At 34.6% G+C, this 26,048-nt stretch overlaps 2 protein-coding genes and 1 non-coding gene across 6 annotated transcripts; 2 read left to right on the top strand and 1 right to left on the bottom strand.

Annotated features, from left to right (window-relative positions):
- LOC142979985 (uncharacterized) lies at positions 1 to 17,570 on the bottom strand. Of its 3 annotated transcripts, XM_076125236.1 has the most exons (5): positions 17,352 to 17,570; positions 5,419 to 5,585; positions 3,980 to 4,155; positions 3,114 to 3,167; positions 1 to 2,804 (listed from the first exon to the last, which is right to left on the bottom strand). In XM_076125236.1, the coding sequence occupies exons 3-5, from the start codon at positions 3,995 to 3,997 to the stop codon at positions 2,502 to 2,504; spliced, it is 375 nt and encodes a 124-aa protein (XP_075981351.1). In that variant the 5' UTR covers positions 3,998 to 4,155; positions 5,419 to 5,585; positions 17,352 to 17,570; the 3' UTR covers positions 1 to 2,501. The 3 variants fall into 3 exon arrangements, with proteins under 3 accessions (XP_075981351.1, XP_075981350.1, XP_075981352.1); XM_076125235.1 differs by lacking the exon at positions 5,419 to 5,585; XM_076125237.1 differs by lacking the exons at positions 5,419 to 5,585; positions 17,352 to 17,570 and adding an exon at positions 17,160 to 17,298.
- On the top strand, positions 5,592 to 26,047 carry LOC142979981 (dynein intermediate chain 2, ciliary). 2 transcript variants are annotated; one of them, XM_076125232.1, is made up of 17 exons: positions 5,592 to 5,731; positions 12,808 to 12,924; positions 13,102 to 13,306; positions 13,580 to 13,702; positions 15,206 to 15,343; positions 16,067 to 16,185; positions 17,500 to 17,634; positions 18,540 to 18,669; positions 18,974 to 19,141; positions 21,357 to 21,500; positions 21,831 to 21,940; positions 22,117 to 22,294; positions 22,575 to 22,803; positions 23,192 to 23,291; positions 24,395 to 24,528; positions 25,513 to 25,606; positions 25,842 to 26,047. In XM_076125232.1, the coding sequence occupies exons 1-17, from the start codon at positions 5,717 to 5,719 to the stop codon at positions 25,926 to 25,928; spliced, it is 2,226 nt and encodes a 741-aa protein (XP_075981347.1). In that variant the 5' UTR covers positions 5,592 to 5,716; the 3' UTR covers positions 25,929 to 26,047. The 2 variants fall into 2 exon arrangements, with proteins under 2 accessions (XP_075981347.1, XP_075981346.1); XM_076125231.1 differs by lacking the exon at positions 5,592 to 5,731 and adding an exon at positions 12,579 to 12,735 and having other exon boundaries at positions 12,811 to 12,924.
- On the top strand, positions 25,355 to 25,427 carry TRNAT-UGU (transfer RNA threonine (anticodon UGU)). Its single transcript has one exon. It is a non-coding gene; the product is annotated as a tRNA-Thr (tRNA).
- Position 26,048: the final 1 nt, after the last annotated feature.

Below are 26,048 nucleotides of genomic sequence, written 5' to 3'. Positions count from 1 at the left end.
TTTCTCATCAATTCATTTATTTGACACGGATAGTTCAACTACCCACATAGATAAACTGTTATCTTTTGAAATATAATCACTTATAATTACAATGTTTCTCGTTATCTTATAAGCGAGAGTGAGGCTTGCTACACACAAATTCCGTTCGGCAATAATCGGTCTAGCCGAGCGGCAAAACCAAATGTATACCGAACCCGATCAGCACTAGCTGAACAAGTGAGTCGATTCAGTTTTGTTGTTCGATAAATACTGCGGAACCGAATATTTGTGTAGCAAGCCTTAGGGAGCTCTTTCACCGCAGACTTTTTACAACATTACATTCCAAAGTTACAAACCAATGTTACATTTAATGATAAATACAATACCATAAATCATCTTGCAGTTTTACTGTTCCTAGTAAACATATTATTATTATTCTTTAAAATTAAATTGAAGCTTTTCTAAACGATACACAATCTTTAGAAAATCCGTTCGTAATTACTTATGATGATTCCTTTCATTTTACAGTCCAAACATTATAATTGTTTATTAAAATGTACTTGCGGTGTAGAGTCCTCTTTGGATAATCTTAATATTAACCGCTAATACTTACAGAGTGTAACCACTTACACTTAAAAATCAATGTAAATAATACTAGTATAAAATCGTATATGTAAGCTCGAAAGAAAAGGTAATTTAATATATAAAGGGAATCATCGTCAATCGCATTTTTTTTTTAATTTATGTTAGCTAAGTTCTATCCCGCTGTAAAACAATTTATTAAAATATAAGATAATAAAAAAGTTTATTGAAAATATCATTAGATCCAAAGCTGAATAACATAATATACGGGTAAAGAACATTTATAACATTCAACGTAAAACAAAAATATTTTATTTCAAAGAAAAGGATTAGGCCTTAGCTTAGAAGTCGAGAACGCTAAACCATGATAAAAAACGTTGTATTTCCAAAAATCTTATTTAATTATCTTTTTTAATTCTTTTGAGCCTAAAATATAAAAATATATATCTAACAAAAGCAAACGTTCAAATTTTTTTAAACATGAACCTAGAGATACATGTTTACATCAATTGGCCACACATTATATTCATCAGTCTTATGCCATGATTAAAACTGGACTATAAATGGCAAGGACTTCTTCTATTTAAAACATAGAGCTAGTATAACAAAATAAAATAGGATTCAAATAATTATTATTTAGATATAGGCCGTAGAAACCTAAATATTCACATAGTAGGTATTAAATAATTTGTTACAATATTGCTAAATTATCGTAATACTAAACAATCTATACATACATGGATCCATTAACGCGACACAGTATTAAATTTGTAAAAAACTGGCGCAAAAAATCAACTAGTTATGACAAAAAATGAACTTCTTTATTTTGTTCTTAACAATTAGCCTACACTCTTATTAAGCCTTTTTCATATTAAATACAAAAGCTACACAAATCCTAATAAAATGAAGATTTCAACAACTTTTTCCTCGAAATTACTTAATTGACCAAAATATTCTCACTCATTGAAACAGTAAAATTAACGGCTGTAAATTGACATCGTCGATTAATTAAAATCACAACTTTTTGGCAATACATTTAAATTGTACCAGTTTTTATGAGACAATAAAACTCCATTTCGATTCAGTAATACTTTAGTCTTTCTTCTTTCTCATGGCTGTCTTACCTATAGTCAGTGTAAGTTCTAATTACCAAAACAGGGTTTTTTTCACTCATATTCGATTTCGATTCCAATCTAACTCAGACGAAATTAATTGAATGTCACAACCGCTGTTTAATCATAGCTTACACGACGTTCGTAAGTAAGACAGTATGAAAAGAAATCAATAACAAAAAAAATGTTACAACATTATGGCCACGATTTCTTAAATTAAAATAATCGTCACTAACATTGTGCTTTTAAATCAAACGATGTATTAAACCTACACATTAATTACATTAAGAATTGAAACGTTTATCTTACTTAACTAATCCTAACTGTAACATTTAAAACTTTATTTTTCATTTTTTATACGAAACTAGAATTAAAGTGATCATGCATTGCATTTGATTGTTGTGACTTGTAGCATAACTTGTAGCGGTTATATCCGAAATTTGAAATATTCGGTCCACTAAGTAGCAAGTTTTACTTGACCACCCTAGAACTGTTCAAAATGCGTTTCTAACAAAATAATTTGTACTAAAATTGAGAGAAGGACTCTACATTTGCATTGACCATACGTGTATGCATATCACGTATCTCAGTTGACAACTACGGTGCGTCAAATTGATGGTCACTACGCAGTACATTGCTGCGATGACGACACGTGTTAATAACTAAAATCTAAGGGAGAAAACAATGTACAGCAATGGCTTTCAAATAGTTGTCAACTGAGATACGTGATAGATAGATTATCAAATGTATTCAAACATAATACATGATCACTCTAACAGTCGTTTCGTATTACATATAAATTACTTACAATTTTACAACAATACTAACTTACTTACGGGCACGTCCGCAGCACATTAGGCTGCAAAGATACCTTTTAACCTTCTTTGGCTTAGATTTCTTCGGCGAGGAAGTTGGTACTCTCTGATACCGTGATGACTGCATCGGTATGACCAGCTCTAGGACTGATGCATCGTCGTCTTCGTCGGAGGCGGTCAGTTCCACTTCGTATAGAGGCGGTGAAGCGCGATCAGATTCGGAGGAGGCCTGGGCCTCCATGGGTAAGTCTATAGGCGGTCTTTTCGGATAAACTCGTTTACCCACAACCACCTTATCGAGAGTTAAATGTACGAACTGTAACAATAAATTATGGAGTTTGAAGTATTTTTCATTGTGTTTTACAGACATCGTTTTGAAGGCATTGAGATGTAATACATCTAAATTTTTTACACCTACTAAATACATACACCTAAAAATACTAATATTTAATCGGGATCATCGATCGAAACAGCTGTTAAATATAATTCCCTAAACTATCAAAGTGTTGCATATTTCTGTTTATGAATTTCTTGTTGCAAACCATATTAGATATCGGTACATTACGGAAATAGGGAGGCCGATAAAATACGTAGCTATCATATGACTTTTATCTATTGTACTGACCTGCACCTTGGGCAGATTCTCATCACTAGTATTCCTGCTGACTTCACCGCTCGACTGAAAACAGTAAATAAAAAATGGTTAAGAGAACTACAAATGTTCGTCATATTATGATCTCAATAAGATCTGAGGTGAAAAAGAGCAGTGATAGCCGAGTGGTATAAGTTGACACCTCCCACGCAAGTGGTCGCAGGTTCGAACCCAAGGCAACACACCAATGACTTTTCGAAGTTATGTGTGTATTAGAAATAATTGTCACATGCTCCAACGGTGAAGGAAAACATCGTGAGGAAACCTTGCATGCCTAAAAATTTGTTTAATACATTTATTGAGGGCATGCAAAGTCCCCAACCCGCACTTGGCCAGCGTGGTGGACTCAAGGCCTAACCCCTCCCTCATTACGGGAGGAGACCCTTGCCCAGCAGTGGGACAGTAATGGGTTAAATTTATTTATTATTATTATTAAGATCTGAGGTTGCAATTTTTCCCTTTTTAAATTCGATAGATCGAACATAAAGTGCGCTGCTGGAGCTGCGACGAATAGTGAATTACGAAATGAAGTCGTACAATTATCATCCTATCACTATACTTGTTCCTATGTAAGTGTTTAAACAAATGTCTTTAAAAAAAACGTAGTTCGCTATAACAATAACTCTGTATAAAGTACTAGCTGACCCGCGCCGTTTTTCGTTGCTACTCCGCTCCTATTGGTCGTAGCGTGATGGTATATAGCCTATAATCTTCCTTGATAAATAGGCTATTTAACTCTGAAAGAATTTTTCAAATCGGACCAGTAGTTCCTGATTAGCGCGTTCAAACAAACAAACAAACAAACTCTTCAGCTTTATAATATTAGTATAGATATTCACCTGTCCTAGTCGTCGCATACGTTCGACAGTGTCATCGCTGCTGATGCCGCTGTCCTCGTTCCAGGGTTGGAGAGGGGGCACCTCAGGGGCATACTGCAACAAGTCCACAGGCCATACGCCTTGAGGGGGAGCCACCGCCGCCAGCTTGATTGATTTACTCACAACCTCAAGTCAAACTGGAAAATAAAGAGAAGATTTTTAACTTACACTTCTTTTTCTTGTCCTTATCCCACGTTTAGTAGGACAACAAGTTTTCGCTCTGAAAAACATGATGTTGACCCTCTTGGTTACCCTATGTCAACTTTCCTTAGGAATCCTACGTTCTCCAGTTTACCTGACTGACGAACACATATAAATTTCTAATCCAGAACACAACTATCATGTTGATCTTGAGCTCCAAGAACAAATTAAAAGATAAGAACGATTGTATGTAGCTTTTATTTCAAGCAAATTAATTTCAGTTGATGAACATCAAACAAACGCTATGTCTTTGCGTTAGCGTACTATATCGTTACACTTGATTTAAGAGGAAAATTTAAAAAATAAATATTTTTGTCTTGTTTTTTTTCCACATTGTTGTTCCGAAGTGATCAACAAAAGCCTCCAACAGCAGAATTGATTGCGTAAAAATAAAACAAGATGTATCATTGAATGCGCAATGTCGGAAAGAGCACATTTCATATTTAATTAAACATAATATACTATATAATTCCTAAAAAAACAGCTCTTATGAAATACGAAAAACCCGACAAAGAAAGAGAGAATCAATACGCATCTGTAAACTAAATAGCGTTATTAACAATTTGAGAATCCTACACCATACAGTAACTGTCTAATATTATAAACTACGTCATAGATAAACCTACGTAACACAAACACGTATCAAATATGAATTGGAAAGCAAACTTATCAAGATATGATAATATATTTCATACGCAAACAAAGCGATCCGGCCACACAAATCACTTATTGGATTTTGATCAAAACAATTTGGAGAAGCGGAAATCGTATAGGTAACTAAATCTGTAGATGAATGCAGATAGGTCAAATGCAGCCAAAATAACGTAGATTCAAAGCTAGCTTTAGTTAAAACCTAGGCTACAATTATAGTTCTCTAGGTATGTACCTACTACATGTATTGATATTTCCCTGAACATACATACGCATTGCAAACAGCGCTGCGCACTTGACCACTATTCATTTTCAGTAGACGTTTTCGAAATGAATTTTAATAAACAATCTAAAGATAATTGTCGCAGAATTCAACACGTTGTTAATGAAACCTACGAAACGATGTTACACTCAAATCATTACTCTAATTGGAAGGAGCTCAGATCGTTACACACGCTACTTAAGTAAGATTTATGAGACCAATTTTGTATGTCAATTAATAAATTGTTGATACTATGAGTAGTTATAATAATAATGCGCATATTTACCAAAAGATTTGTGTGATGGAGGCCGGGGTGCGGATGAACGCGGTGGGAGCAAACAGTATGGAGTTGAGAGCTACACAGTACTGCAGCTCGGCACCGACCAGCCCACGATCCCGGGGGGCTCTCCGCCCCGTCGCCATGACAACGGGACCCTGCGCGCGCACCCCCACCTCACACACACCAATGTCAAATTTATTTACGAAATTGTCAAACTTTTTCAACGTATCAAAAGATTTTTCTAAAAACAGTTATTGTATTTAATCAATCGTTTAATGTATTTATTTAGTTAAATCACGTTAAAATGCCGCCAAAAAAGGTAAGTTGCAATATATTACACACGACATTCAATAAGTTTTGATGACACGAACTTGTTATTACAAAAACTTGTGTTAGTTTGTAAATTCTAAATTACAGTTTACTGATCGTATTTGCGATAAAACAGATACGAAATACATTACATAGAAGTGGGAAAAAATCATAATAAATAACATATAATTGGTTGTAATAGTGTTATTATGTAAGACGCAAGTTTACTAGCAACATCGATCAAACACTCGACTCAAAAAATCTAAGCATGTATCTATTCAGCAGGTATTCACGACTGTACAATCGTAATACTGTACATTACTCGCGTTCAACACTGATTTACATGTCAAATAATAGTTTATAGAAGCTTATCTGAACCGAAGCGATCTTAGACCCGACGAATTTAGTTCAATGCCGAATGAATATTAATTCATAGATGTACGTTTAAACTACTGTAAAATAGAAGCAAATCTTCGCTTACTATTTTCCTCCCTCGACCTCGAGGCCAATTTTATCAGCACCTTTCACATTTTCTTCTAAAAGCGTTTAAATTCCCAAGCGACCATGTCTCGCTGTAGGATCAATAACATCTTTAGTGAAACTTTTAGTGACGTGTTATAACTTTCGGTGCAAGTAGCCCTTAATTCACTTTTATAAATTTTGTTACAAAAATCTACTTACTTTTAAAAGTTCTTAATATCAGACATTGAGTTATATTATAATGAACTCGGCTAATAAAATAAGACACCATCAAACTTTTTACGTGGATTATTTAAACGTCTTCCTATACTGTGCTTCCATTTGTAATCAAACAACGACAAAAGTACGTATTCTACATTACTCTTCAAGCTCTACATTGGGAACATTTCAATTGTATGCAAAGGTCACAGTGTAATTTGTATGACAGGAGCAAGTATGATTGTGTTCACATGATTTTTTACAGAATTTCTACGTAAGTATTTATTCAACATATTCAAACTAACATCATATCAGACACCACGCAACATAATCAAAACCTACCGAAATACAGGTACAGGCATATTTTTTACTAAACATAATAAACTTTTCATTCAAACTCAGTCATTATTGATGGTTTATAATAAAGTGTTACTGTCTGATCTAGACGCATAGCCCGAAAGGGATGAAAAAGAAATTGCCAGAACTCTGGCGGAGTAAGTCCAAGGAGAAGTCTATAGGATTACTACTAAAGCGGTTGAGAGTGAGTAATAGTCCTTAGGACTTAGCATGCGTGTGCGTCAATCCATTGTATATACGACCTTGTGTGTTTGTGTCCGTCTTAGCCAACATTGGCGTCGTCTGTGTCCGTCGGCCAACGGTCGAAACATATCGAAGTGTTATGTCCAAGTTAGGCGTAACACTTGGCTCCAATATTGGACGATATGCTTGCCGTTGGCGCTCATTGAACATATTGTGTTGTAAAGCACACATCACTCCTTCACGTTCTTGAATAGAGAATTTATTTGTGTAACAATATCCATACTGTGTACGTCCATTGCACGCTTACTTGTGACCCAGTCTATGTAAGATCGTTCCCGAGCTTCGCTATTATCGTGAGGTAGGAATTGCAAAATTGCTGTTAACGCTAAATGAGCAATGCTTACAACCGTAGCTTAGAGTAAACACTCGTAAACTCTCTACATACGTCTTATATTCATGTGCCATGCGGTTTTACGCGTAATATAAGCGGAAATGTATGCGCTAGTATTAATAGCTCTATCTATATGTAAATAATGACAGTATACATTCAAATTGTAGTAATATCTTTATAGCTCTAAGGCTCTAAGCACTGTAATGCTTTAAATGGTAAGTATTCTAAATGGTTTAAAACAAAAAAAATTCAAAATATAAATTAATAAAAATAAAATCTCCTATATTTTAAATTAGGTAACTGAGCGAAAATAGACAACCAACAGTCCCACACTATAAAATTGTCTCGAAATATTCACAAAGAAATCAAAACTAGCTTTGATGCTTATAAATAGCAGGATATTTTTATACGCAACAAATCTAGAAGCATCTCTCGCATGTCCCTTAATAAAATAAAATTAATATTGTCCACAGCTATTTCTATGTGAAAAATAAAATAAATATATTACTTGTCGATACCTACCTCGAAATCAAAAACAATCCTTTCGAAAGTAAAAAAGGAAAAAAATCACTAACAGTTTCCGAACGACATGAGGTTCAAACAACGAACGCGGCACTACTGGGGGGCTTCCTCCTAATTAACGATTCCGATTATTAGAACTGTTTGTTATCACGATAACGGCTATCCAGCTATCAACGATACTGTCTCATCGATCGAACATCATCATTTCATGTCCATCACGCAATGTGCACTACGGAAATACAAACCATAAAACTTTATGTTCATTACTGTTTATAATTTTTGGATCGGTTTCTCGACGAATTGAATTATGGTTTCGAATTTGGAACTGGAAATAGATGTAGAACTCCAATGTAGGGAACATTTACGATGGTTATATTACAAAGCCATTTCATATTGTCGTTGTATACTGAGCTCTATTCTTGATGAATAGATCCGAATATTATTTATGTATGTAAAACACAAATGAAAATATTGAAAACGCGTAAAGCTAATCTGAGCTGAACGGCCGATTTTTCCATTGCCAGATTCTGGCAGATCCATGTTGCCATTTTTATTAAATGTATAAGTTTAAGTTTTAAGTGTAGGCAGGTAATATCAAAGAGCGATTTGAAAAAAAAAAACAATATAATAATAAAAAATACAACATTAATATTGTGTAATGTGTATTAATAATAAACAATACTATAATGGATCAAGGCATTTCGTCATAAGCTGTCTTGAAGCATAAGTCGTTTTTCTTTTGTTTCAACGAAAAAATTGTAGTTTAAAGTATCAAAACATATTTCTCTCATCAAATTTTATTTATTCATGAATACTCGGTGATAATTTTTCAACTAAATTCTTTCTTTTTTCATTCCTTTTGTATCAATATATGACAAAATAAAATAAGAAAATGCAGATGTAATACTCGTACCCGCTATAACCCTATATAACCTAGTGATATGACATTTAAAAGCGCAAAACTAGTAAGAGCTACTACTATTTCTGTCCCACAACCTACGCTGGCAAAATAATTTCATTTGAACCGTGGGCGGCAAAGGTCAAAGTTATCCCGCGCAGAAATATTTTTATAATAATTTTTATCCCTTCATAGCAAAATGTACAACAAGCAAAATGAGCACGGCACTTAAAATGTACAAATCGCATAATGTGCAAATAGCAAAAAGAGCAAATCGCATAATGTACAATACGCATAATGTGCAATACTTAAAATAAACACTATACGCAAAACGAGCAAAAAGCAAAATGTACATAGTCGCCTTCGTTCACACTAACCACTTACTGCCGTTTCTTAGTTTGGGGTTTGTTGGATTCATAGAACATTACAGCAGCACAACTAATTCTGTTGAAATTATATTATTTATTTAAACTTAAAAGAAAACAAACTAAAATGCAAGTCTTGTATATATCATCTGTAGAAGAAATTGCTTAACGGAAATACTTTTAATATGCAAACTGTTTAGTATTTTTTTATACTTTTTATCAAAGACGATGTCTGCTTTTCTCCTATTTTTCATTGCCGGCACAAATATGCTTTTTTTAAATTTATTATCACTGAACATAGCTTCTTTTTTTAATTTATAAATGAAAAACATTAAACTTATCTTTTTCGAAATTTTGGCATTCAAACGCCTGTGCCAACCTTCAACAGGATTAGTTGTTCGGTGTCGTTGGTTGGCACAGCTTAGAATCTTTGGGTTAAACTTGGGATACCAAGTCCGTTCGAAGTAGAGTCTAAAGGCTCTCATTGCGTTGCTATTTGGCGATGATTCAAGGATTTCGTACCACGCCTCAGGAATTATTATTATTATTATTTATTTTATGTATGTATATAGAACAAACCCCGCCGATTTTAGGATACTAACGATCAAAGAAAAAAATCTCCACGGGGTCTTGTAAACATGCCCTAACAGTATTATGTACATTTTGCTTTTTGCTCGTTTTGCGTATAGTGTTCATTTTAAGTATTGCACATTATGCGTATTGTACATTATGCGATTTGCTCTTTTTGCTATTTGCACATTATGCGATTTGTACATTTTAAGTGCCGTGCTCATTTTGCTTGTTGTACATTTTGCTATGAAGGGATTTTTATCCTATTCATCAGATTTCGATTTCAACCAAGAAAAGTCGTAGCGAAATTTTATAATTGTCAAGTGATAATGTAATGTAAAAAAACTAACTTGATTCTGAATGGAAAAAGTATTTGTATTAATAAAGAAAACATTTTGTGAAAATAAATCTAAGCTATATCGTAGAGCCCACGTCTTTCTCGACTTAAGTAGGTAACTACTAGAACCAAAAATTATGTTCCATTAACTATATTTGATTAAATAGATGATTATAAATAAGTATAAAAGTGTCAGCGACCTATGTAACCAATAGATTAATATACCTTGTTAAGCTCGTAGTATTTCGTTTTAAAATAACTAAATAGCTGTCAATAACAAGATTGTTTATCTATCAAAATTATCTAACACCAATAATATTTTAATACAAAATACTTGTATCTAACATCACAAAACAACCGTTTTACTGCCGTATAAAACCCGGGTATGTTCACTTGTTCATATGACGTCACAAGTCTTAACCTGCCTCTATCTAGCCCCTAAATCTTTGTAGTTTTGTACTACTCCGCTCAAAGAACACTATAAAAACATAACGAACTAAGGTACTGTACACCAAGCAGTAAAAATATGTACATTTGTATAGCTATTAGAAAAACAAATATCCATATATATAATCAGTAGAAAAATACAACTTAGGTACCTATCCAGAAGTATACAATTGGCAAATATTGAACAGGGTTTTACAATACATATCCGTAGCCGTACTTGACCATTACGGGATAAAGCCTGATTTTTAACAGAAAGAAAATATATAACTATAAAACCCCAGAGCAAAATAATTGACGTAAATAATCATATTTAACAGTAATTAAAAATATACTTACATAACTCTGTTTAAAGTTTTATGTAGTTGGCGAGCTTAGACAAGGCGACTGCGGGCACTAATGTTCGGTGGCATTGTCGCAAGCCCTCGCCAGCCCACCTCCAGTGCTAGCTAATGCCAGACACGGGGACTAATTAGAATTTGGTGACACGCCCAGCTTGGGAAGTCATTTACTAACTTTGTACCGACAGCACGACACTGCTTTTGAAATTTAAATTATAAATTATTAAGATTTATATGCAAGATAAATCTAAATTCTAATCTACATGAATTATCCTCAATATATTGTAAAAAATTGAGTGAAAAAGAAGAGAGTAAGCTAGCATAAATCGATTTCAATGATGGAATACGAAACTGCGAAATGAAATTCGTTCCTAAAATAAGGTCTAACATGTTGACATACCAAAAAATGGCCATGAGATAGACTATAAATATGTGAACGATACTATAAATACTTTACGAGTTGTATTTATAGATATAGGTAAAGATGAAGCATGGCCGTCCACCGTAAACCATATTTTACATGTTGAAACATTGTAAACAATTTCAAAATTAAACGAGCTTGGGAATATTATGGGCCATAAGGTTAGTTTATGGGCGCTTGAGGCGAAAACGTTTATATCCTGAAGATTAGCTATATAAATTATTATAGCTAGGGAAAGCCTCATGCTTATTATTCGAATTTAATCTGCTCTTAAGAAGAATTATTTACATAGCAGTGTGACAAATCTTTTGACCAAAGAATCTTGATGTTTCATTGTTTCACAGCGTCATTCTCATAACTTTAATCGATCTTATTTAGCAGAACATACATATATACAGATTTTCATATAGTTCTTAATAGTTATAGGTGAATTAAAATTCTATTAGTCCGAGAAATGAGTCGTAGTTGTTTTTTTATTGTTTAGGTCTGCGTGTTGTGTTGTCATGCCATGATGCCCTACTTTGAGTCATTTCTACGATTCACTTTTTAACTGACAACTGATTTTAAATTAAAACCCCTATTATTATAGTAAGTATTATCTTCTGGATTAGGTTAATATACTACTACGTTATATTTTGTAACAGAAGCTTATTGTTTAGGTCATAAAAATATCTGAAATTTCTAAAAAGAAATCGGGTTTTAAGTAAAATGTATTAATGAAAATAATGAATCATTGCTTATTAATATTATGTACAAATTGTGTTGTAAAAAGCAACTGCATATTTCGCGTGATGCAATTACAGACAAATAAAGTTCGCTCGATATCAATCTTTTGCACAGCGTTGCTTGTAAGCTAGTACTGAAATAGGTACATTAGCAACCACGGCTAACTATGCAGTTCATTTGTCGGTCAAAGTTCATTTGGTACCGGTGCGAACTACTCGCCATAAAGACACTGCAGTATTCATTTTTATTTCCTTTGTTGTGGTCGATTTTTTCATCAAGTTAAAGATAATAAAACACACACTATGAGTACGTCGTCTTCCGAGACGGAAGATGATGATGTCGACGTAAGTACAATCAACGCAGAACTTTCCGTGAACCATAAACCCCAGGGCTTACCACAAATTATTGTGAATAAAGATACAATCCAGCATGCTTCGGGCACGCAATGGTTTAATCGTTTGTTTACGCTTGCTTCGCTTAACTAAAAGTGCCTCGAATTATTTATAGTCGAATTACATGATCGTCCCCAATAAAGACCTATCAAACAATATGCAAATGTCTCTAGAATATTTACTCGTAAATCCGCTCCGAGTTCCCAAACGCTTAGAAAACTAAGCAGTGTTTCATTTGCTGTCAGACATCGCTTGCGTGCTTGCGTATTTCTTTATTCCTGGAATAAGTCAAAAAATATTTAATCAAAATGTTGAAGGCTATGATAAAACGCGCTCTTAATATCACTGAAGAGAAAGTGCTTGTGAACAAAACACTGCAGTGCTTAGATGTACGTAACGTTGTATTGTAAATGTTAGACATGTCGTGTGTTAACTGTTATGTTATTTATTGTGTTATTTAGCAGAAGGAAGCGCAGAACAAGTCGCGCGCTAATTTAAACGAGGAGGAGGGTGCACTTGACTGGCTCAAGCCGCGCACGCTACTTAAACCTGATGACCAAGAAGAAGTTCCAGATGCTGTAAGATTTTATGAAACATATATTTTTTAACCAGACAGTATGTACGAAACGTTGTGTTTAAAATTTACGTGAACCTTGTATAGTGCGCGCATGTGCGGTCACAAACTATACAATCAAGTCAAGCAACAGACATTTGGGCTGGTATCACGTGTGTTTTTCAATAGTTGATTTCTTTAGGATCTGGAAGAGGAAGTGGGACGTATTCTGTCAACGATCAATCCTTCGTGGGTGGCTGATGAAGTGGCGTATCATTACGGCCAGGGCAGGTTTGTGGTGAAGCCAAAGCCGACGTTCGGGAAAGCGTATCCGTTGTACGTATTCCAAGGCACCGCTATTCGTAAGGACTCTGAGGAGGCTAGGGCTCAAATTGCTGCTGGTTATGGTGAGTATCTCTTCTCAATTTTTTGTCTGATTGATAATGTTTAAATATAGTTGTTTTCTTGAATCACTTTATTGAACCAGGTGCTGCTGTTCTACTGTTTTTGATAGACGCTAGATTCTTTATTCTTAAAAACATGGAACACTGTAGCTTAGTCCCGAATTAAGGTTTTATGTCTTAGATTTTAAGGCTTAGATGTTCTTGATTCCAAAAGGTAAAAATATCTTCGTTTTGGTATTGGAACAACAGTGTATATTTTTTATAATTTATCATTAGGTATGGTTGGTTTCGATGACGCGGGACCGAAACGGGCTAAGGTCAAGAAGTCAGCCGCTGAGGAAGAAGAGGAGGAGGAACCAGAACCAGAGGCACCACCAGCAGACGACGCAAAACCAGAAGGTAACATATACACAGACCCAGAATATTTAAACGATGTATAGCTCGTATACTAGAAGTACCTACACGTCCTATTTCGTTAACTTTCACAAATTTTGTCATAACAGTCCGCAATAAATTATAAAATGGAAAAAAACAATTCCCCAGTTGTTTCTAGTCAATGTGTACGAGCTAGATTTTATAACCATAAAAGAAAGCATTATGAAAAAAATCGTCCAGGCGGATATTTATTACACATCCTTGGATAATTTAAAGTGTATAAACATAAGTTAACCTAGAATAAAATATCCACATTCTACATATTATACGAACGACGAAAACAAAACGTAGATCTACTCGACGTTGCGTGTCGTGTTCAATGTGCTCATAGTACATACATAATATAATAATATCAATAGCTAGGTAGATGTTGTTCAAATATTAATATTGACGCACCAAAACCACGTGTCTTATAAATAGAACTATTTCCTTTGTTTATAGGCTAAGGGTCGACAGGATATGTTACTTTTTCTATTTAAAATGTTGAGTTCTGATACTGGAAGTTAGGATTACTATAGGTATGTAGGCATTGCAAACGAACGAATTACGTCATATTATTATCATCGGACTTACACATTGTCCCATTTCTATGATTATTTTGGTTATTATATATAGATCAAACGTCTACAATGATCCGAGTATAACTCGTAATGCTTGTTTTTTGTATGGTTTTAGTTTCAGTGATCCAAATCTATGCAATAAAGACCTCTGAATTTTATTGAATTTTCGTCACAGTTTTTATAGCTTAAAATTTTTAGGTAATTATTATCAAAAGCCATCTCTCGATACTTGATAGTATCTTCAATCTACATTCTTTAGAATGAATGATATCCATCGTAAAGATGGTACACAGCCTGCCTTTGGTAACCTTAGCTTTTTGACCCGAAAATCTATTCAATACTGAATATTTATAGAACTCCAAGTCGATTGATAAAACATTGCATCGACTTACACTTTCTGTGCTATTTATGGATATTATTCGATGAATGTATATTTTTGCACGATTCGATTCTTATCTATACAAAAGGCTGTCTAAACGAACAAGTTGTATGCGCGATTGATTTTCATGTCATGACATTGTGCAATTACAGCGGTGGATCTTTGAAGCTCACGTCCTATATTTTCGTAGGCCTACGCACAACAAATAGAGATCAAGTGTTAGCAAAATTTACTAGTTTTTTAGGCCTGACAAGTTTTTGTTACGTTACGAAGTAATTTTGGCTTATATAGGACAAATATCTGTGTGTGTGCACGAGTATCTGTCTTGAGTCTGGATCTAAATTTATCTAAGTATATAAGTATTTATTTAGAAATGTTTAGATATGTTAATCAGTTATCTAGGTACTATTGTACTAGCTCTGCTAAGTTTGGAATCACATGACTTACATTTATTTATTTATTTACATATGTATTACATAATAAGATGTTCAACAACCTCTCATTTATCGTTTAAATATTGTTTATCAGAGGACGCAGTTGCCGAAGAAGAGAAGGAGAAACCTCCAGAAGAAGATGCAGAAGCAGAGAAACCAGAAGGAGAACCTAAAGAAGTTGGTGAAGAAGGAGGCGCCGGTGAAGGTGGCGAAGAAGCTGAGCCTGAAGAAAGTGAGCATACCTTCCCTCTCTCTCTTTACCATGCTATGTAACCTATATGGTGGGAGACCAGTCTTCCTTGTTTTCCCCTGAGCGTTTTGAGCTCACACATAGACATACATAACACGCTCATTATACCCAAAGGCGCGCAAGTGTATACAATACACTCACGCTTCGCCATTAAAAAGTTTAGTTATAGTAAAAATAAAAGTATTTTATTATAAATTAGAAAAGACCAATAGTACTTTGTTCAACCCAGGAATCTTACCCGAGACCTCATTATAATAACTTCTAAACACTATCACCTAGGCCATAGAGGAATCACCTGTATACGTTATGCAATAATTCTCAAATAGTTCTAAAATTAAACTCTACCGGAGGCGGATAAACTTTGTAACCGCTTTGTAATCGGAAAATTATGTAAAGTTTTACAAGAAATACCTTTATAGGAAATTGAATTGGCTTTACTAGTGCGTGAAATTGTAGATTTATTTTTAGACGCTCCTAAACTATGAAGGTTTATCAACGATCTATATCAGAGTCTAGCTAAGGCTGCGCTCGCATTTCGTCCTTATACTATCTTTCTTTCCAAAATCTTTCAGATTTCATCACATTAAAAAACGAATTAGCGAAATCGGTCCATTGTTCACGTGTGATGCCTTGACCGAAGGAAATAGGAATTCATATTAAAATTTAAGTAATAAATTTCTACAAAATGTGCCATTTGTTTTGCAGAGGAAACCCCTGCTACTGCTGCTAAGAGTGAATTCGCAATTAAACCGAGAGTGAAAAAATTGGCCAACCAATTCAACTTCTGCGAACGTGCTGCTCTCACCTACAACTTCCCTAGACGAGTCAGTTTTCCTTATTTATATCTATTAATCATATTTTTATAGATATCGACTGTATTACAAAGGACTTTGACAAAAGAAGATCGTTATAGTGACGTAGTAAGCTCCTGATGTTTTACTACGTTGTTTTTAGTGCGAATGCAGTCTGTTGCCAAAAGTTTCGAATACTAAGTACGCAAACCAAACTACGTGGTGAAAGATTGAACGTAGCTATATAAAGCGGCGTTAAGAGTATGGAGGCCTATTAATTCCCATAATGGGCTAAGAAGAGCTTAAACTTCTACAGTTTTCTAGAAGTTAAACAGATAATGGCCTTGGTCCATCTCATTAAGAAGATGATGATGACATGACAAAATGTTTGTTCTCACTGTAAATATACGCATTTACTTTGGTGTTAGCAAACGCTGTGTTATCATTTAGTTCAAACTGATATCCGATTGTTTCTGTGTATTGCAATAAATGTGTGTTAATTTGGTAGATCTTACAGTTTTCTGGATTATGCTGACGATGGCTGCCTGAATTTTTCCTTATGTAGAGTGAAAAAAAAGAAAAAAAATGTTTTTTTGTCTTTTCACTGATTTAAAATTTTTATGTGTCATATTCTTTTTTCTAACGTCTCACTTTTTAAGCTTTTGATGTGTCCAATAAGGTAAATCTTGTACATACTGTCCCCTTTTAATTCTCGCTGTAAATAACGCTCTTTCTGTCTGTTCTAGCAGTGTATAGCACCATACTGTACAACTTTTACAAAACATTTAACATACTACGACTTCCCCATCCATAATATATTATCATATAAGTATCATACCATATTATGAAACACATCAATAGGTAAATTTATGTGTAATAAATATATTATGTAATATATTTCTATACTAATAATACCCTTTTGTGTTTTACGTTTCCCGCGACGTATGTATAGAGAAAAGTAATTAACTTTATCATTAATCAAACATTATATATCAGCTTCTACTTACCAAATATACGAAAAATACGTAGTACACACATTATCACATTATTTAGGCGAACACTAAACGTACAATATATTTACAACAGTCTATTTACTATTTATATTTAGCTTTGGAATGCAACGTAGATTATAAATAATTTAACACTACGAAAAATTTGTACATAGCTTTTTAACTCATGAATATTAAGGTAGTACTCACGTGCACGTTGTAGCACTTCAATTATCTTATTTACACCGCACTATAATGGAAAGTCAATAAATGTATCGCAAGTAGACAAGCATTCGGTACGCACGCTTGTACACAAATAGTCTTTTGAGCAAGATAGTGATGCGTGTGTGTTGTGTAGTCGGTGGACACGCAGACGATCCCGCCGCCGCGGGCCAACTACGGAGCCACGGCGCTACAGTGCGTCATATTCGACTGGTACCAAGAAGACTACGCCAAGAAGATGAGAGAGAAGGAAGAGGAGAAACCTAAAAGAGTAACAACTGTTTATGAGATGTAGTATGTTTAGTAGTAGTCGAATGTTAAGCTAGCCGTAGATAACGTTTGTAGTGTATGTTTATATTTACATTATAAATCTAGTTCGTTGAGCTCCTGTTTAGAGTAACATAACAGAATTATGAAGCATGAAACTAAATAACTACACAGAAATAATAAAGGTTGACGTCAAATATTTTAATAATATTCTTACAACTATTAGAAATTGTCGCTTGGTTGTCTTTGCAAATTGACGTCAATCAAAAATATTTAAAAAATGTCGCTCTGTATAAGCTCACGCAAAAATCCTGGCACAAATCTGAAGTACTAACAATATCGGTCATAACGACTTTTCCACGCATTTGAAATAGAAACTTCTTGGTGGCATTAGTATTAGCTACTCGTTAGTATAGAAGTGATAATCGTGTTAGTTTATCCCCTTTTCTCATTACTATAGAATTACTTAATTGGTTTTCATAACATACTATACGTTACGAGAAGCAATTTAATCATCACGCGTGTCAAGAATGATAAATGCATAATAAATATGTAATATAATGCTTACATCTTCACTACACGTCTTTTGTGACGAGAAAATGTTATTAAAATTTATGAATCTGAAATTTCCTGATCCACGAAAACACGAACTTTCTCAAAAAATATTTATCGCAAACAGATTTTTGTAGAAATTGCTATCTATTGGTAAGAGAAAATGAAGTAATAATAAAATTATAAATAATGCTTGTCTTTGGTTAGTAAACAGTTGATGGATAGAACAATGAAAACGACGATTAGAATAAAATTTAACTAGTCTAGTCATATAAAAGCTTTCAATATCCAGTAGCAAAGCAGTAGAAGGACCTCAAGGAGTAACAGTCATCTTACTCATTTGTTTGGTATCTCTAGATGCGAAAGAAAGCAGCCAAACATGCGAAGTCAGCGCAACAAATCCACGACGAGAAACTGGCGCAACGTATCAGAGAAGCCTGGTCCATCCTCGAGAGACTCGTCAACCAGAATATTTATGATGATATTGGTATGCCTATTTCATTCTTTGATTGCGGAAACAGTGTGGGAAGAGCTTCGGAAGTCCTAAAAGATTTGTGTTTAGATTTGACACCCACATTTATGTAAAGTTTAGGCGTCGTTAATATATCGCCGGATTTAGTCGAAGGTTCTGTGACTTCGCGCTTTTGAAATCAATTTGCGTTACATTTCTTGCAGTTTCCTCCATCATATTCAAAAAATATATGAAAATTAAGATCTCTTAACATATTTAGATTAGATTAAAATTTGTTAAGCGTTGATTGTCCCCTCTAAACTATGACTTTGTTGTTCAGCTCAAGACTACCGCTACTGGGACGACCCTTCAGACGAGTTCCGCGAAGGAATGGGATCTTTACTACCACTGTGGAAGTTTCAGTTCGAACCCATGCGCAGCCACGCCGTCTGCGACGTGCAATGGAACCCACACTACCAAGATCTGTTCACTGTGGCTTACGGCTCATGTAAGTAATACTATATTTTTGTAAACTTAGTAAAAATTGGGAATTTAAAACATGTATATTAACAACACTTACTTTCTTTGTTGTATAATTGAAACAAAATTCCATCTTGTTAAAATAGTTTTGAGGCAAATGCTATGATCAGCTAGGGTCTCATGTATGCTTTAAAAATATAACAATACGTATAGCACTCTGATTAAGGCCATCACCTCGCGCCACCTGTCATGAAAATCTTCTGATTCTAGCATAAGTAAATATTTCGAGCTACAATTCCTTTGTACTTTATGTCTGCTATTCGTCTACATATCTTAAATCCAAACGATAAAGGACTTATTCTCAATAATACTCGTTCTAACAGATACATTTTACCTATTTTCCTGTAACCATAAACAAAACTAGAAAGTATCTCTTACAGTATGTACTCAACAGACACGTTTTGTAGCTCGATTTGTCCCCTAAACGTTTCCCGGTGTCAAGTGTGAGTAAAGCAATTGTGTATAGGGGTGACAAAAACGGTCAGTCAATAGCCACTGAATGACACTCGACGACAATAGAGTGGGCATTAGTGGACAATCAGTGTTGAAGGTTGAACTGCACAATACGAGTGTTGTTGTGATACTGTGGTCCGAATGGAGAGACATATCAATAATATATCCAGATATTTTATAGAAAGTAATATTTGAGAGTAACTTTTCGGTTTAGAGATTTAAAATTGTCACAATGTAGAGACAGACTTACGTAGGTGCTTGGAGTTGTACAATACGGTAGTTGCCTACCAGTCTAATCAACTACTCTTTATGAAATATCAAAAACACATTTTAGTATAGAAATACGACGTGTGTGAATGAGTGTCGAATAAAATGTTTCAGTCTGTAATAATTACAATTTCAATATTATTTACGAAAAAAGCTACATAGCCTACCATACATTTTAGATGAACCTTTTACGAGTACGAGTTTAATCATTTTTCGTTAACCCAGGCAACTACCCAATTATTATTGTATGTAGTATTTTGTCCACCTAGTAAATACTTCTCAGATTAATTGTGAGAACATATTCAACGGGAAGCTTTGAAGTATGATCCATAACTCGGCAAACTGTAGATACATAGTTATAAAAGTAGCCGTTGAAGTGATACATAAACGCTGGAAAATTCTCACAAATATTTGTTATTATTCCCGGAGCTAGCAACAGTTAAAACGATACGGCGTAAGATTTATATATGACATATCTATGATATAAAATAAAGTGATGAATTTATTAATAAGCGTTATAAAACTTTAAGTACAATCTTTATAATCATTCATTCTGAACGTTATATATCTTTTATTCTGTCGTTTGGGTTCGATTTTCCTCATTTAACCTATTTACCAAGATTCTGGTAACCTTCTATAGACATTAAATAAGAAAAAACGAACTTTTATCATATTATTATCTTTATAATATATATTCTTAACAGACACTATTTGCTTTTAAGTCTTGCATCATTTTGATGCAGAACGTGCATAACCGCCGCTTTGTAGCAAACACGATAAGGAAAACTGAAAAAAGCATTTTACTAACCTAACAAGCGTATTGATAATAGTATTAGCTTTACGAAGAAAGACCCGTTCTCCTCTATGATTATGAGCAATGTCCGTTTAACGTGTGTGTTTACGTGTAAAGTATCTAAATTAGACCGTTTAATAATTATGAGTCACTCTAAAAACTCAAAGTCGGCCATGACCAGCTCTAGAATTTATAAATAAACGTAAACACTGGCGTTTAGCTCAAAATAACTACAACTATATGTAGCTGTAACTACCCAAGGTTGCAATTATTAACCACTAATGGAGACTTGTGTTAAAATATTAATGTAGATGGCGTTAGCGAGGCAGGAGGTCTTTCTACATGAAAATCACACAAACCAGCACTCTTCACTGTATTATAGGAATTTCAGTCTCTTATATTTATGACTTTATTAAATCCCAAATGCCAAAATACTATTGCGTGTCGCAGATAAGATTCCCACACGGAACTAATATTTATGTGACCCCACAAATAGTTTCCGCGTGTTTTCTGTTTTCCTGATTTATCGGTTTGTGATTTCATGATTTGTGTCTCCTGTGACAACAATGACACATAGATAATCTTCATTCCGTACAAAATAAATTGCTTCTAAGATAATAAGGCTGACATGCGAGGGCAAGCTTTACATCAATTAATCGTTTCTTTTTAGTGGACTTTACAAATCAGCAGAAAACAGGATGTTTGTGCCTCTACAGTATCAAAAACCCTGCCTATCCAGAGTACGCTGTCATGACAGATTCCCCTGTCATTTGCCTCGACGTGTACAAAGAAATCCCTTATCTTGTTTGTGTCGGTACGTATATAGATATATACTATATAGGTATGTAACAATAACGACTAAATACTACGAGAAAATTTCCATAAATTGTTTCTACAGTTCTTGTTTTGTTTTACACTTCGAGACGCTAAACAGATTTCCAAGAAGGTTACGCTGTTATTGCAAGAATGTTTTAGTATGTTTTGACGTAATAAAATATTTCAAAAGGCATTAGAAAGAATATTTATGGAGTAAGTACCTTTATGTGCAATAATTAATCTATTTTCGAATTACGCACTAACATAATATTTTACTCGCACTCACTGTTTTTCTATGCGAAATTACAACTAGTTTTGATTTTCTCAGGACTTTACGACGGAAACGTGTGCGTATACAATGCTCAGTTGACACTGGAAACTTCGTACCAATACAAATCTGATTCAGTGAGAGACAAACACTCAAACATCGTGTGGGAGGTAAGAGTACCGGCAAACTTATTAAGATATAGCAGGCATTAACCCACACTTCTAAAGCATGAAGAGCTTACGAAATGGAAACCTACAGCTGATAGTTACAGCATTTTTCCTAGTTTTTCTTCTAAAACGTAATTTCAAAAATATCTTTTATCATTTCCTATTAATTGACTTCTTAGATACGTTGGGGCGCCCGCTTAATAGATGGAGAGCCGTCCTTCTTCTCAATATCTGGCGACGGCCGAGTGGTCCAGTGGGCGGTAATGCCGGGTGAACTGCAAGCTACCACCATCATCACCCTGACTTCCAATGTACCGCCAATACCGGGTCCTGATGGCACCATGGTCACTGTCAATAGTAAGTGTAGCCTGATTATATACTTAGTACATGGTTCTTTCACTGGTGTTGCTAAATTCGCTTACTCGTTTAGGGAATCAGATGTATCAATTTATCTTTACATAATGGACTACCATCACATAACTGGCCACTAATTCGAGCAAACTTTGCCGTTTCCCCAAAATGTTCAGTTTCTCAGTCATTTTCTAATGCCTGTGCTGGTATGCTGCGCTCACGTGCAGTACTTTTATTCATGTTTGGTGCTTTACATGAGCTTAGGTTTTACATATTTCTATCTCAGGTTGTGGCAGCTGTATGTGCTTCCACCCAGAGCAGAAAGAGATCTTCATGGTAGGCACTGAAGACGGCATGATCCACACCTGCTCTCTGAAGTACAATAGGAACTACGTACGCTCGGTACAAGGGCACCACATGCCTGTCTATAGGATTAACTACAACTACTTCAATAACAGCATCTATGCGTCCTGCTCTGGAGACTGGAGAGTCAAGATATGGGAGGATGGCCGAGAGTACGTATTGCAGTTTTATTAATGGGTAGAAAGTGAAAATTTTGTGTTTGTCCCTGCTCCAATTCGTTCGATTGCTGTACCTTTAAATAACTACAGTAATTGCCCGTAAGCTCATAACATCTGAAATATTCATTATCTAATGTCTGATACTCTACTCTACTAATACTCTGATGTCTATAGTTAATACAAATTCAGAAATTGAGTGCTTGCGCGATGTTGATTGTAATTTCATGAGACCTTAAAGTCATCTTTTGTGTACCCACATTCATACTCCTCGTCAGACATGTCCACTACCCATGCCATAAGCTCATATTGATGCCATACTTTATTTTTCATCATAAAACAATATGTCTATAACTTTAAACCTAATTTATATTGCATTGTTCAGCGAGCCGTTATTCATGTTCGAGCTGGGCTCGCCAGTGGGCGATGTAAAGTGGGCACCGTATTCTAGCACTGTATTTGCAGCCTGCACCGCTGACGGAAAGGTTAGTTCATAATTTAGTATTCCTCCCACATCCTAGACCCTAAAGTATCGGTTATATTTATTAATGAATTCTTGAAACTTAAACGTGGATGGATTATACAGCCAATAAAATCTGATATTTAGAAAGAATTTAAAAGGGATATAATATATTGTCATGTAGTTATTAGGCAACATCTATTAATTTTATCTAAATTATTCTTATCTGAAAGAACTACATACGATATTGACATCGGTCATTAAAAGGTAAAATAACCCATTCATTAATTACTTAATATGTTTTTAAACAGTCACAAATTGTTTTCAACAGGTTTTCACAATTCCCACATGTAAAAACTCAAAATATTGTTTTTAATGGAGCCCTTCATTGTACCAAGCACGTTAATATATCACCCAACTGAATAAATATCCAACGCGAAAACGCTTTCAACATGAATTATGTAAACAAATGTCATGAGGAGTTTTCATCAAACAAAATGAGTGGGTGTTCATTCAATATCCGCCCCCATTCGACAAATTATACGTTCTACAAACATCTACATAAGTTGTTTGTCTGAACTTTATCTAATTTGTTCAAATAATGAGTAGGCACAATATTAGATAAGTAGGTGTAGGTACTTAAGTACATTTTTCTAAAGGGTCGAACGATGTCTTATGTTAGTGTTAGTTGAGTGTTATATTTAAAATTATAGCCCAATATTTAACCGAAATACGATTTTGCATTGTCAAAAACTTAATAAACAGTTACTCGACACAAAGAGTAACGATCATAGCTTTGTATGTAGAGTCGAGGAGGGTCGTGAAACGTCACCGTGGTTGAGTATCTTCACCCACGTTTCGCCTTGCAAATAAAGTGTGTACTCCACAAGCGCATAAGCCGGCAAGCCTACAGTCATACATTGAACATATTACCAAACTTTCCATTACTGCTAAGGTTACTTATTCTCACAGAAATACAAAAAACCCCACCTTCTACTCTCTATTCAACCCGAAATCGAGCTAGAGATACTGAACTTATGATCCGCATACACCATGACTTAGATAACAGTCAAAAGTTGATTATGGAATTGATAACACTAACTGGAATTATAATTTATCTTTATCTAGGTATATGTATACGATTTGAACGTGGACAAGTACAGACCGATCTGCATACAAGCAGTGGTCTCCAAGAAGACGAAGAAGCTGACCAGACTGGACTTCAACGCGAACCTGCCCGTCATAGTCTGTGGAGATACTAAGTATGGACCCTATTTACTACACATGCCTTATACTCCAACTAAGTAACTTACTTATCGTCGTGCAGTGTTTTGTCACTTTCAATCAATTTTGAAACTGCATCTGAGTGATAAAGACAAAAGTCATAGGTACTTATAACTAATAAGAGCTTACACGACGTTTAGTACCTAGTAAAACAGTAAGAATTATAAACTAATTCCTATATCTACACATAGCTATTTATCCAGATATAGGTTTGACTAATTAACTTTGTTTATACGAAGGGCCTTTGTGCAATGTTTTCGTAAACACGTGTTTTGTTTTACATTGATATAATGAGATTTCTAACAATTTGAATGACAATGATAGTTATGACGTCATATTTAAATAAGCTCTAGCTTTAAGTAGCGAAATAGACATAAATATTTCGAACATCAAAAGGCAACGGTAGAATCCAAAAACGTCCTTATATTGTCTCTCTAAAACTCGAAGCTAAGTACAAAATTCAATATTACTAAAGGGACAAAGGACAGCAAAAATCTTTCCATCATAAAATTTAATTGCAATATGATACTTATTACTTGTTAACCAAAAGCCGTTAGTTTCTCCTAAATATAAGAAACAACTGTTATCAACGCCGATTAATATACCAACAACGTTCCAACTATGACGTCAATCTCCAAACCCGTTTTAACTGTAAATATTATGCAAAGGAATTTCAACCTAACCTTTATATAAATAAGTAAGAAAATACTTTAGTCACACTCAGATTACGACTTGGAGTGTTGTTATCCTTGTCTAGTGACCTTGCCGCGGTAACGCATCGATTATTTCGACTGGCAACTCATCGCCTCCATAGCTCAGGGGTTAGAGCACTGGTCTTGTAAACCAGGGGTCGAGAGTTCAAATCTCTCTGGGGGCATTGATTGGACATCTTTTTAGGATACCTATTTTTGATATTTTTTATACATTTTTCGGGTAAATTTTCGTACATTTTTAACTTCCAGAGGCACTTGTCACGTTTTGAAGTTGTCGCCCAATTTGCGAGTTATGTGTAAGCCGCCGAAGAAAGCTCAAGGAATTGACCAAAGAACATTGCAGGTAATAAATCATTACTGAAGTTAACTTTTAGGTTCCAATACAACTTGTTTTAAGTTTTTTGTTTTTTAATATACGGAAACTTTCGCAATGGTGTACTTTATTTCACACCACTAGAGTACAACCATTATCCACTTGGTAATTTCGTTAGTAGTTTGTTTTTGCCTGAAATATAAAGTTTTTATTTTAATATCGTGTGTATTGTGTTTGTATTTTAATGTTATATATCTGTTTCTAGATACAAAAGCTCGACAAACTTTTGAGTTTGGTCCGCGACCCGCCATTCCAAACCGGAGTCGTCGACGAGAAGTTTGAAGACGACTGAACAAAATACGACCAAATATATTATCATGAATTAGTTATAATTTCTTAAAATAAAACACTTTTTACTCATTATTGTATAATTATTCTAAAAAAGCTTTCAAATAATAACTTATCTAAAGTC

This window comes from Anticarsia gemmatalis, chromosome 17, assembly GCF_050436995.1.
Source record: "Anticarsia gemmatalis isolate Benzon Research Colony breed Stoneville strain chromosome 17, ilAntGemm2 primary, whole genome shotgun sequence".
Classification (NCBI taxonomy): domain Eukaryota; kingdom Metazoa; phylum Arthropoda; class Insecta; order Lepidoptera; family Erebidae; genus Anticarsia; species Anticarsia gemmatalis.
The sequence above is the reverse complement of the archived record's forward strand: the minus strand, read 5'-3'. Positions and strand labels throughout refer to the sequence as shown.